Source organism: Dendropsophus ebraccatus, chromosome 1, assembly GCF_027789765.1.
Source record: "Dendropsophus ebraccatus isolate aDenEbr1 chromosome 1, aDenEbr1.pat, whole genome shotgun sequence".
Taxonomy (NCBI): Eukaryota; Metazoa; Chordata; class Amphibia; order Anura; family Hylidae; genus Dendropsophus; species Dendropsophus ebraccatus.
In genome coordinates this window covers 147,884,465-147,895,936 of record NC_091454.1, presented here as the reverse complement: position 1 = coordinate 147,895,936, position 11,472 = coordinate 147,884,465, and the positions used below count along the sequence as shown (strand labels likewise).

General features: G+C 42.3%; 1 protein-coding gene across 4 annotated transcripts in view; it reads right to left on the bottom strand.

The window, feature by feature from the left end:
- Positions 1-7,864: 7,864 nt before the first annotated feature.
- Positions 7,865-11,472, bottom strand: part of C1H15orf39 (chromosome 1 C15orf39 homolog) — a 60,707-nt gene continuing 57,099 nt past the window's right edge. For 3 of the 4 annotated variants that reach the window (XM_069981737.1, XM_069981754.1, XM_069981748.1), the window contains exon 3: positions 7,865-10,520. In XM_069981737.1, the coding sequence (XP_069837838.1) occupies positions 10,033-10,520 (488 nt within the window). In that variant the 3' untranslated portion in view covers positions 7,865-10,032. The remainder of the gene's footprint in view (positions 10,521-11,472) is intronic. The other variant, XM_069981762.1, reaches the window with a different exon arrangement.

The following is an 11,472-nucleotide window of genomic DNA, read 5'->3' as shown; positions in this document are numbered from 1 at the left end:
TATACTGTACTATGTATGGGGTCACATATCAGAGCAGGAGGCATATACTATGGGGGCACATTCGAGAAGGTGGTATATACTATGGGGGCACATTAGAGCAGGGGGTATATACTATGTATGGGGACACATATCAGAGCAGGGGGCATATACTATGTAAGGGGACATTACAGCAGGGGGCATATACTATGGGGGCACATATCAGAGCAGGGGGTATATACTATGTATGGAGACACATATCAGAACAGGGGTATATACTATGTATGGGGACACATATCAGAGCATGGGCCATATACTATGGAGGCACATTAGAGCAGGGGGTATATACTATGGGGGCACATTACAGCAGGGGGCACAGCAGGACTGGACATTATTACTATATGATGGCACAGCAGGGGGCAATATTACTATAGGTGGGCACAACATGAGGACTTTATTACTATATGGAGGCACAACAGGAGATATTATTACTATATGTGGGCTCAGGGGACATTATTACTATACCTACATTCAGTGAGTCACTGAATTACATGTTTCTTTGTTTTTTTGTAGAAAACTATTTGTTAGGGAACCCTGAAGTGAAAAGGGAAATATTGCTCTTTGCCATAATACACACGCTGCTTTTTAATAGCAGCGTTTTACTGTATCAGCTGAAATTGTGGCAAAACTGCATGAAATAATAATTCTGTAGTCTGTGTGCAGCATATGGTATATACTGTATATAGTCTGTGTGCAGTGTATGGTATATACTGTATATAGTCTGTGTGCAGTGTATGGTATATACTGTATATAGTCTGTGTCCAGCATATAGTATATACTGTATATAGTCTGTGTGCAGCATATGGTATATACTGTATATAGTCTGTGTGCAGCATATGGTATATACTGTATACAGTCTGTGTGCAGCATGTGGTATATACTGTATATAGTCTGTGTGCAGCATGTGGTATGTACTGTATATAGTCTGTGTGCAGCATGTGGTATATACTGTATATAGCCTGTGTGCAGCATATGGTATATAGTGTATATAGTCTGTGTGCAGCATATGGTATGTACTGTATATAGCCTGTGTGCAGCATATGGTATATACTGTATATAGTCTGTGTGCAGCATGTGGTATATACTGTATATAGCCTGTGTGCAGCATGTGGTATATACTGTATATAGCCTGTGTGCAGCATATGGTATATACTGTATATAGCCTGTGTGCAGCATATAGTATATACTGTATATAGTCTGTGTGCAGCATATGGTATATACTGTATATAGTTTGTGTGCAGCATATGGTATGTACTGTATATAGTCTGTGTGCAGCATATGGTATATACTGTATATAGTCTGTGTGCAGCATATGGTATATACTGTATATAGTCTGTGTGCAGTGTATGATATATAGCCTGAGAGCAGTGGATGATATATAGTCTGTGTGCAGCATATGATATATAGCCTGAGAGCAGTGTATGAGATATAGCCTGTGTGCAGCATATGGTATATACTGTATATAGTCTGTGTGCAGCATATGACATATAGCCTGTGTGCAGCATATGGTATATACTGTATATAGTCTGTGTGCAGCATATGGTATATACTGTATATATTCTGTGTGCAGTATATGACATATAGCCTGTGTGCAGCACATGGTATATACTGTATATAGTCTGTGTGCAGCATATGATATACAGTATAGCCTGAGAGCAGTGGATAATATATAGCCTGTGTGCAGCATATGATATATAGCCTGAGAGCAGTGTATGGTATATAGCCTGTGTGCAGCATATGGTGTATATCCTATGTATGTCATATGCTGCACACAGGCTATATATGCCATATCATGGGCTGCACACAGCTGTGTATTTTAATCCTTATGGTACGTTCACATGTACCATATCCGCTATATATTCTACACAGCCTTTAAGTACTTTCTGGTTGCTCCTTACTGCTTCAGGTAGTGTACATGGTTGGGAACTGCAGATGGGACTTAGACTTGCAAGTCCAGGTTCCTTCAGCGATTCACATCTGCATATGCTGCTGTGGGGGCTAACACAGGGAGCAAGAGAGCACAGAAAATACTGAAGTGCTGTGTTCTCGCATTGCATTATTAACATAAACACAAAGTGGGAACACACCCCGAGTGGGAATACACCCCTCCCCATCCTGTCTCTAGGGCCTGGCATCTTCCTCTGGACTGCAGCCTGTAGTGACCATCACATGCAAAACAGAGGAGGATGCTGAGCCACACAGCCAGGAGTGAGGAGGGGTAGGTGCTAAGTCTGCTACAGTAAGTAGCCATTTGGAAAAAAAAAAAATGGGGGGGCTCCCAACAAAATTTTTGCCCAGGGCCTCCACCCACCTTAATCCGGCCCTGTGTCAGACTGTTGTTCTTTTTCAATTTTTCTACAACTAATTATTGGTGTACAAACTCTGACAAAACAATTCCTGTGTTTATTGCAGCTTAGGGCATGTAACATTTTTACACATTATGGGACAGTATTATGAGCCAACATGATGTAAAACAAACATCTTGTTTTCTCTCTAGTGTTGTCTTGTATTTTTAGCAACATGTTGTATTCTGTGTTCCTGCTGCCTTAAAAAGATGATTATAGCTGTCCCCCCCCCTTCCCTGTGTTATTGTTCCTCTTAGATAATAATTATACCCTTTAGATTATCTTTGTACTTTATACAATATTTTTAAATTGTACATAAAGTGCCATGGGAAATTGAGGTTGCATCATGAAAACATTTTGTTTGATCTGGCTCATAGACGGCACAGTTATACTTACCTAACAAATATATATTACCAAACCAAATTAAATGAATAGCATTTAATAGTATGGCATAGTGTTGAGCAGATTTGTCAAACTGTTGGGTTCAGCAACATTCTCCGAACCCGAACACTTAGCATTTGATTCCCTGAAGCTACAGGATATCACCCTAGGGAGTCCTGAAAAATATGGCTACAGCCACATATCCATGGTTTCCAGGACTCCCTTGGGCAACATATAACTTCTGCAGTCATGGGGAATCAAATGCCAAATGTTTGGGTTTTAAGAGCATTGCAGAATCCGAACAGTTTGACATGTCCGGGATTTGTGCAAAATTTATAATTTTCAACTTTTTAAAAAGTCGCACAAACTGGTGCAGGCTTACTTCTGGTCAGTACCAGGTAAATATGCCTGTGCAATTTTTTTTGTGAATATTCTATTCATAAATTTATGAGTTTGTTAAATTAGTCCTATTTGGCTGGGTAAAGAACAGATGAATACTCTAAATGTCCCCCAATGTCTAAAGAGTCACATATGGACAAAGAACTTGTGTGTTAAATAAGTAATGTAAAGCAGAACTATATATGAGGGTGAAGTAAACAATTGTAGCAGTAAATTGTTGGAGCAGTTCAAATATAAGTAGTATAAAAGTTTTATTGTCCTGTGATTTTAACAATCTTCTGATGTGTCATAGTGAGTGAGTGGTGTATAGATTTATAATAAAGGCTGTGGTTCTATAAATCCATGCTCATTTGCAGTTGGTGGGAGTCTTAGCACTACCATCAATCAAAACTTCGGACAAATTGGTGGAGGAAAGCTAATAGTACGGGAATATTTATCAAAGTTTGGATTAGACTTTTTAGTGAATGGTAAGGGGTAAGTTATCTACAGGAATACACAGTGCCTGGCAGTGGGGAACCTTTTTGAATCGCTGTGGCTCTGTCATTATAGTGTTGCTGTGATTCAGAGAGTTTCCCCGCTGCTGGCATGATGTTGATACATCATGCCATCTGGCTAAACATTCCAGGACTTGCATTCAATGTCCGTGTTTCACAGACAGAACACGAGACGTGTGAATGCAGCCTAAATGTCAGGACTGGATAAACCTTCATTCCTGTCCGTGTAAACCCTTGTGTCATGGTCAAATTGTAACAGCAGAGTTTCCAGTATTCATTTGGCGCCGATGTGGGTGCCAATGGGTTTCCATGGTAACCTGGGATCTTATGAAGGCCTTCAGATGTGCCAGTGGCTTGAGGAAAAAAAAAGGTCATCAAAAAAAAGTTATAACCAAAAACTGTACTAATAAAAACAAACTTTTCTACCACAAAATAAACCCCAAGCAACTGTATGGGTTTAGGAATGTAGTGAGAGCAATAGCTGATTGGAGTAGTACCAACACACTAGATGTAAACAATGTACAGAGCTGGCTGTATACATCCTTTACATGTAATTTACACACACATATGCGTTTCTTCATTGTCATATCATACCTGAAGTAGGACTCTTTGTACTTTGCAAGCTCGCAATGCCATTGTTTTAATTTTAACCATATCATTGTTTTAGTTTCGTTAGCTAATAAAAGGTATTATATATGCAAGATTGTTTTTTGTTTCTCTCACCGAAATGACCTAGGTTATTTAGGTTCGCAAAACTATTACTTAGGTCAAATAAACCATAATTCATCTGTAGTTCGGTAACTTCCAATTGCCATAGTTTATGTCCAAGTTATTGGTATGTAGCCAAAGTTTTGCATGTAAGAATTTAAATACACTCTAAGATGCCTTTGACACTTGCATTATACATAGCCTGTGATTTGTATCAATACATTGAAGCTGGGTTCACACTACGTATATTTCAGTCAGTATTGTGGTCCTCATATTGCAACCAAAACCAGGAGTGGATTAAAAACACAGAAAAGATCTGTTCACACAATGTTGTAATTGAGTGGATGGCCGTCATTTAATGGCAAATATTTGCTGTTATTTTAAAACAACTGCTGTTATTATATTTGAAATAATGGCCGTTATTTACTGTTATATGGCGGCCATCCACTCAATTTCAACATTGTGTGGACAGAGCCTTTCTGTGTTTTTAATCCACTCCCGGTTTTGGTTGCAATACGAGGACCACAATACTGACTGAAATATACGTAGTGTGAACCCAGCCTCAATCATTATCAATTATATACAAAAGCAACCAATATTTGGTATCAGATCCTCACAGAGCCCTCGTCCTCTTATCCCAGACTTGTTCTTAAGAGTTCCAGTTCATTTATACTTGGGCTCTACTCACGAGGGCCTCGATTCCTTGGCATTTAGCACCGTATTCACATTGCACCTGACAAGTGCTGAGAGGCTGAACCATCATTGCATCTTTGGGTCTCCCACTGAGATTCCATTGACTTCCCAAGGTATAATTATTTAAAAATTGGCACAAGGGGAATGAGGGCAAGACACAATAATGCTAAGCTGAACCAGCTCTGCATCTTTGTGTCTTCCACTGATATGACAAAGGGCTCCAGGGGCAATCCAGATCTGTGACACGAGAGGGAAAAACAGAAGCCGATTGAGTGTACCCACCAAACCAAAGTCTCTACCCCCAGTCCCGACCATTGAGTGATGTCACAGCCTGGCCACAACTCAAAGCAGAGAGCTGTGGTCGATAAAAGGAACCAATCAGCTCAATCGGACTGATATGGTTTCTCTAGAGCACCGTATAAAGCCGCATTCACACGTTCCGTGTTCTGCACTGAACACGGACGTGGAATGCATGTAATGGAGTCCTACCCCGCCCGGGCAGCATCTGTAATTAGATGCTGGGAGCGGGGGAACTGTATTCATATGCGCCGTACTGTAATGACAGACCCGCACGGCTGCTTCACTACAGCGCAGTGCATAGGCATACAGTTTCCCCGCTCCCAGCATCTGATTACAGATGCTGCCCGGGCAGGGGGAGAACTCTGTTACATGTTACGTGTGAATGCGGCCTAAAGCTCTAAAGCAGCTTGTGGCACGTACCGGCCATGGCTGCAGCAGAAGCTTTATACGGCAGAAAAAGAAGTTTTATTACCTGGGACAGAAGCAGGGAGAGGCGGGGAGGCAGTCATCTGGGCGGCTCCCCGCCCATGTGTAGTCATTGATCTCTTACTGTCAGCGTGCTCAGAGGGGACGATTGACAGGCAGAGAGGCCCGTTATTGGCTTCCTTCCATCAATCATCCGGCTGAGTGCGCTGACAGGCAGAGAGCTGTTCCCTTTAACACCTAAGTGATAATGGTGGGACAACACCTTTAAACTCTGAAATATTCTAAATGTTTGTTAAATTGTAAGGCAATGTTTTCACATAGCTTTTTGCCTGGTTTTTCGGGACATAAACACAGACTTTTAAAAAATAAATAAGAAACAAAAAAGGCAAACAGCCTTTTTAAAGGGGTATTCCCCCCAAGAGCTAAAAAAATGAAATGCTCCCAAACCTAGCTGGTCTTACTCACCAAGTCCCCCTGAGTATTTTGAGACGTCTCCCATCTTTCTAGCTGCTGCCGTTTCTGAGTTACAACTTTTTCTAAAACATGGTCTATATCCAAGATAGGAAACTACATTTCCCATCATGCAATGCTTATGCCTGATGATGGTGAAGTAGCAGAGCTGAAACAATGAAGGAGATGATGACAGTATAGCAGAGCTGAGATGGCTGTGTCGGTGTAGCAAAACTGAGTTGGAAGTGACGTCGTAGCAGAGCTGAGTTGGTGGGGACGCCGGTGTAGCAGAGCTGAGTTGGCGGGGATGCCGGTGTAGCAGAGCTGAGTTGGCGGGGACGCCGGTGTAGCAGAGCTGAATTGGCGGGGACGCCGGTGTAGTAGAGCTGAATTGGCGGGGACGCCGGTGTAGCAGAGCTGAGTTGGCGGGGACGCCGGTGTAGCAGAGCTGAGTTTGCGAGGACGCCGATGTAGCAGAGCTGAGTTGCGGATGCCGGTGTAGCAGAGCTGAGTTGGAGGGGACGCCGGTGTAGCAAAGCTGAGTTTGCGAGGACGCCGATGTAGCTCGTTGGCGGGGACGCCGGTGTAGCAGAGCTGAGTTGGCGGGGACGCCGGTGTAGCAGAGCTGAGTTGGCGGGGACGCCGGTGTAGCAGAGCTGAGTTGGCGGTGATGCGGGCGATTGCGAGGGGTGGAGCATGTCGCGGACGATCGCGGGGGCGGAGCTTGCCGCGGGCGATTGCGGGGGGCGGAGCTAGTCGCGGGCGATTGCGGGGGGCGGAGCTAGTCGCGGGCGATTGTCGGGGGCGGAGCTAGTCGCGGGCGATTGCGGGGGGCGGAGCTTGCCGTGGGCGATCGCGGGGGGCGGAGCTTGCCGCGGGTGAGTACGGAGGCTATGCTGCGGATGAGTGAGGGATGCCACGGGTGATGGGGGGGGGGCTGTGTGCTGCGGGTGAGTGCTGGACTGTGCGCCCGGGAGGCTCTGGACACAGGGGGTGAGCGGGTGGCTGCTGTTAGGGAGTGAGAGTAATCGCTGCGCTGATCACTGTCTCCCTCTGTAACAGCAGCCACCCCATCAGTGTTCTCAGTCACTTCACTGTGCTGGGACTGAGGACACGTGATGCCGACACGGAGGGTGGGGGCCAGGAGCAGGGAGCGTGTCGGTGTGGACTGAGGTCTGATGATTCTCTGCAATCCGTGGGGGTGAATGCAGCTGGATAACAGCAAAACTGTGCAGAATCCATAATAACTTTATATTGGAAAGTTACGGGTGGGCAGCGTATTAATGCAAAAAGTAATTTTGGGAGGGATACCCCTTTAAGTTTTATTAAATAAAACCACAAAACGACCCTTGGTTCACACATAATGGTACATTAACTTTACAGATGTAATTTTACAGCTGTAAAACAATGTGGCATGTGCTTGCTTTGTCACTTTACAAAACAAAAAACAGTTTTTGGTGGGTCAGTATTTCCAGCCTTTACTATAACATCTAGCTTTTTTTAAGATTTTTTTTTTTTAAAGGTTGAAAATACAGCCAGATAAATCCATGTGTAAACACTGTCTCAGAACCCCAAACCTTATGTATAGAAAAGAATAGGAAGCGCAAACTTAATAGTTATGTATTTCTCTTTTAATGTTTTTAACTATTTAAGTCACTTGTTGTTCCCTACAGTATGCATGTAAACCACAAAAACATAATTTACAACAGTTTCACATTACAGACAATACTTAAAAAAAATATCAGCTATCATTTCAAATAAATACAGACAAGGGTAGGTCCAATTTAACTCTTATTTTAATGCAATGTGCACTATTATTTGGCCCTGTGTATAAATACAACTGTATAAAAAAAATAATCCTTAAAACATAAAAACCATCAATGGCCCATAGGAGAATGCAATTATTATTTTTATATCTTATTCTGGTTTGGACACATAGTAATGTTCAGTGGAGAATCTGTGGCAAATTAGTTAGAATATGCATAACTGAGGTAGTGCTTATGGAGGGAAAACTAGTGCAAAGGACATTGGTTGTTCCTTGCAACCAGATAACAAATTCCATTTCTCAAGTACCAAAATGAAAGCCTACCCTGATGAGCCAAACTATCTGCTGACAGATGACCGACATCATACATAATGCTAGAACAATAACCAATAGCATATGCCCATTAAGTAAGCATATACCCATAAAGTTTTTTGTTTTTGTCTATTTTTTAGACTGCTGGCAACATTTACATTTTTGTAAACTGGCCTCTGAATTAACCCTTAAAAGGGGTGTCTGACCTATTTCACAATTTTCTTTTAGCTGGTCATTGTGCTAAAAAAAAAAAAAAATTACATCCCATCTGTTCCCCACCTGACCGCTCGGCTCATATACCTAGGTCACTGCTTAAAGTGGTTATCCAGGGTTATACAAAAACATGGCCACTTTTCCCTCTACTGTTGTCTCCAGTTCAGGAGTGGTTTGCAATTAAGCTCCATTTACTTCAATGGAACGGAGTTTCAAAACCTCACCCAAACTGGAGACAACAGTAGGGGGAAAGTGGCCATGTTTTTGTAGCGCTGAATAGCCCCTTAAATGCAATCACTGGCCCTGTAGAGTATACCGCAGAGGCCACAGATTGGCTGCAATGATGACATAGGTACACAGGCATAACATCACTGCAGTCATGTAAAGAAGGCTGCTAAGAAGGACCAGAGTGGTGGCACAGAAGGCGGCAAGGATTAAAGGGGCCAGTCAGTACAGGAGGTGCACCGCACCTCAGAATCTACACTAGACCCAAAGAGTGTATAAGTCTTAACTGGATGGACTGTTTTGTTAAATCCTCATAAGTAGTTTAGTATCTTTACAAATACTCATTTTGAGTCCTAAGAGGTTTTCTTATCTGAGCGTAACCATAGCTTAATTCAGTAGTCTGTTGGTATCTTCTTACGATAGTGAAATGCATAGTGGAAGCTCAAGTAACAGTGTAAGGGTTGCCAAAATGCAGCCAAACTGTTTTTTGTCCAAAAGATTTTCCACATGACCCCCACTAAAAAAAAAAAATGCACACTCAACTAAACGTTCATGTGTTCTCGGATCAGTGAAGAAATAAGCAGCTGCTGGACAATTCTGATGGCAGCTTATCTCTCTCATGAGATCCAAGGATTAGATTGGGTATGAGGAACATGCTTGATCCTTCTTTTACACGTCATGGAAGAGCGGGAGCACGTCCATACACAATGGATGGTTGATTAGTCCCTCTGAAATCGGCAGGTTGATCAGATGTAATCAAATATATGTAAATCTTCTTACTAGGGCAACCATCAGAATTTTATAAGCAGCTCTGGACATGAATGAAGTAAAACACAAGTAAAAAGCATATATCAAGAGTTACTCCACATTGTATGTACATTTCAATGTGTAATGCTGTTCAAAGGGTAAGCTTTAATACAACTGTATAAACCATTATATTATCTTCTGAAAACATAACCAATGACATACTATCATAATATACGCAGAAATACTAAACAAAAACAAAAAAAGGTGTGTTAAGGCACATGTATATTAAAGGGAAACTTCCTCTTAATACAAAATTTACTATCACAATACATTATAAATCCAGGATACCTGGTTAATAATTTACATAAAAAGTAACCCTTGATCCAGGAAAGGAGGTTACAGATGTAAAACAGGCACAATGGCTTTTTCAGACATTCCTTACAAAATAAGAAATTTCAAAATATTTTAAATAGAAATGTTTAACTATGCTCCAGGCCTGCCTGGGCTACGGTGTGACCACTGTTTTACATGAAGCAGCTCAACAATCCAGTTGCAGCCAGCCTTTCTCATAGTCCTGCAGTAGTTCTAAGAAGTAGCGAGTGCCTGGCTCATCATCATACCACACCTCAAACTGGGTGTCACGGAGGTTACGTGAACGCCGATGCACTCGTAGCACTTTACCAGGGAACCAGGCTTCTTGATCACCATCATCAAACAAGTGCAGGATACGTTTCCCTACTAGATTTGGGAAACGTTTATTTGTACACCGACGCCTTCTTTTTTTGTAGGAAAACACAGTGCGTGCTTTGTGTGGTTTCTTGCGACAAACTGGACTCTTCTGTAATTTGTCCTTCTTCTGAGGAGTCTTTGGATTCTGAGTCTTATAAACATGGATACCAGAGTGTTTGCGAACTCTCTGTAGCTTTAGAATTAATGAACTTTTGACTTTCCTTGGTGAGGCACTGTTTGGTTCCCTCTTCGAGAATTCATCAAGCTCTTCTTTTCTTAGATTTTGTGTACTTTCACCTGTAAAATTAGATATAAAATTAGATCAATGTGAAACATGGAAATGAAACCAAACTAAGAAAAAGAAGGTGTGTGTGTGTGTGTGTGTGTTGGGGGGGGGGGGGGGGGGGGGATCCTGGGGCAAAATTGGGTCTGTTGGGAGTAAAGACTATAATGTTTACAAGATAGGAAGGAAGAGGTTGGTATTAAAGGGGTTATCCAGCGCTACAAAAACATGGCCGCTTTCTTTCAGAGACCGCACCACTCTTCTCTCCAGTTTGAGTGCAGGTTTTGTAACTCGTTTTCATTCAAGTGACTGGAGCTTAATTACAAACCACACCTGAACTGGAGACAAGAATGGTGCTGCCCTGGAAGAAAATGGCCATGTTTTTGTAGCGCTGGATGATGCATATACAAAGACAAGCATAGTCATCTGTCTAGAGGCCCTTTTACTTAGCCAACGATCTGGCAAACAAATGTACCTATGAACCTACAACTTTGCATCATGTGGACGGTTGGAAAAAAATATTCTTTCTAATCCCTCCCAAAAATTAGCCAGTAAAAATAAAAGTTAATGAGCTCCAACAGATGCCATTAATAAGAAATTCATCTTCTAGTGTAAAAGAACCTTTAGAGCTATAATTCTGCCTGAAACCATCCTATCAGCATGCTTCATTGGGCCTGCTGCCCAGTGTGATCTGGTGACCAATGTTATCTCAAGACCTTACTGGGTGGAGGAATCAGATCCAGGACATCCGCAGTCATACACTACAGTATGGCACCCATCCTTAAAGGGGTAGTGCAGCACTAAGAAATTATTCACAAAATAACAAACATTACAAAGTTATACAACTTTGTAATGTATGTTATGTATGTGAATGGCCCCCTTCCCCGTGTTCCCCGACCCCCGCCCGTGGACCCGGAAGTGTAGTTCATTATACATACCTGATACGTGTCGACCCCCGTCCGCCAT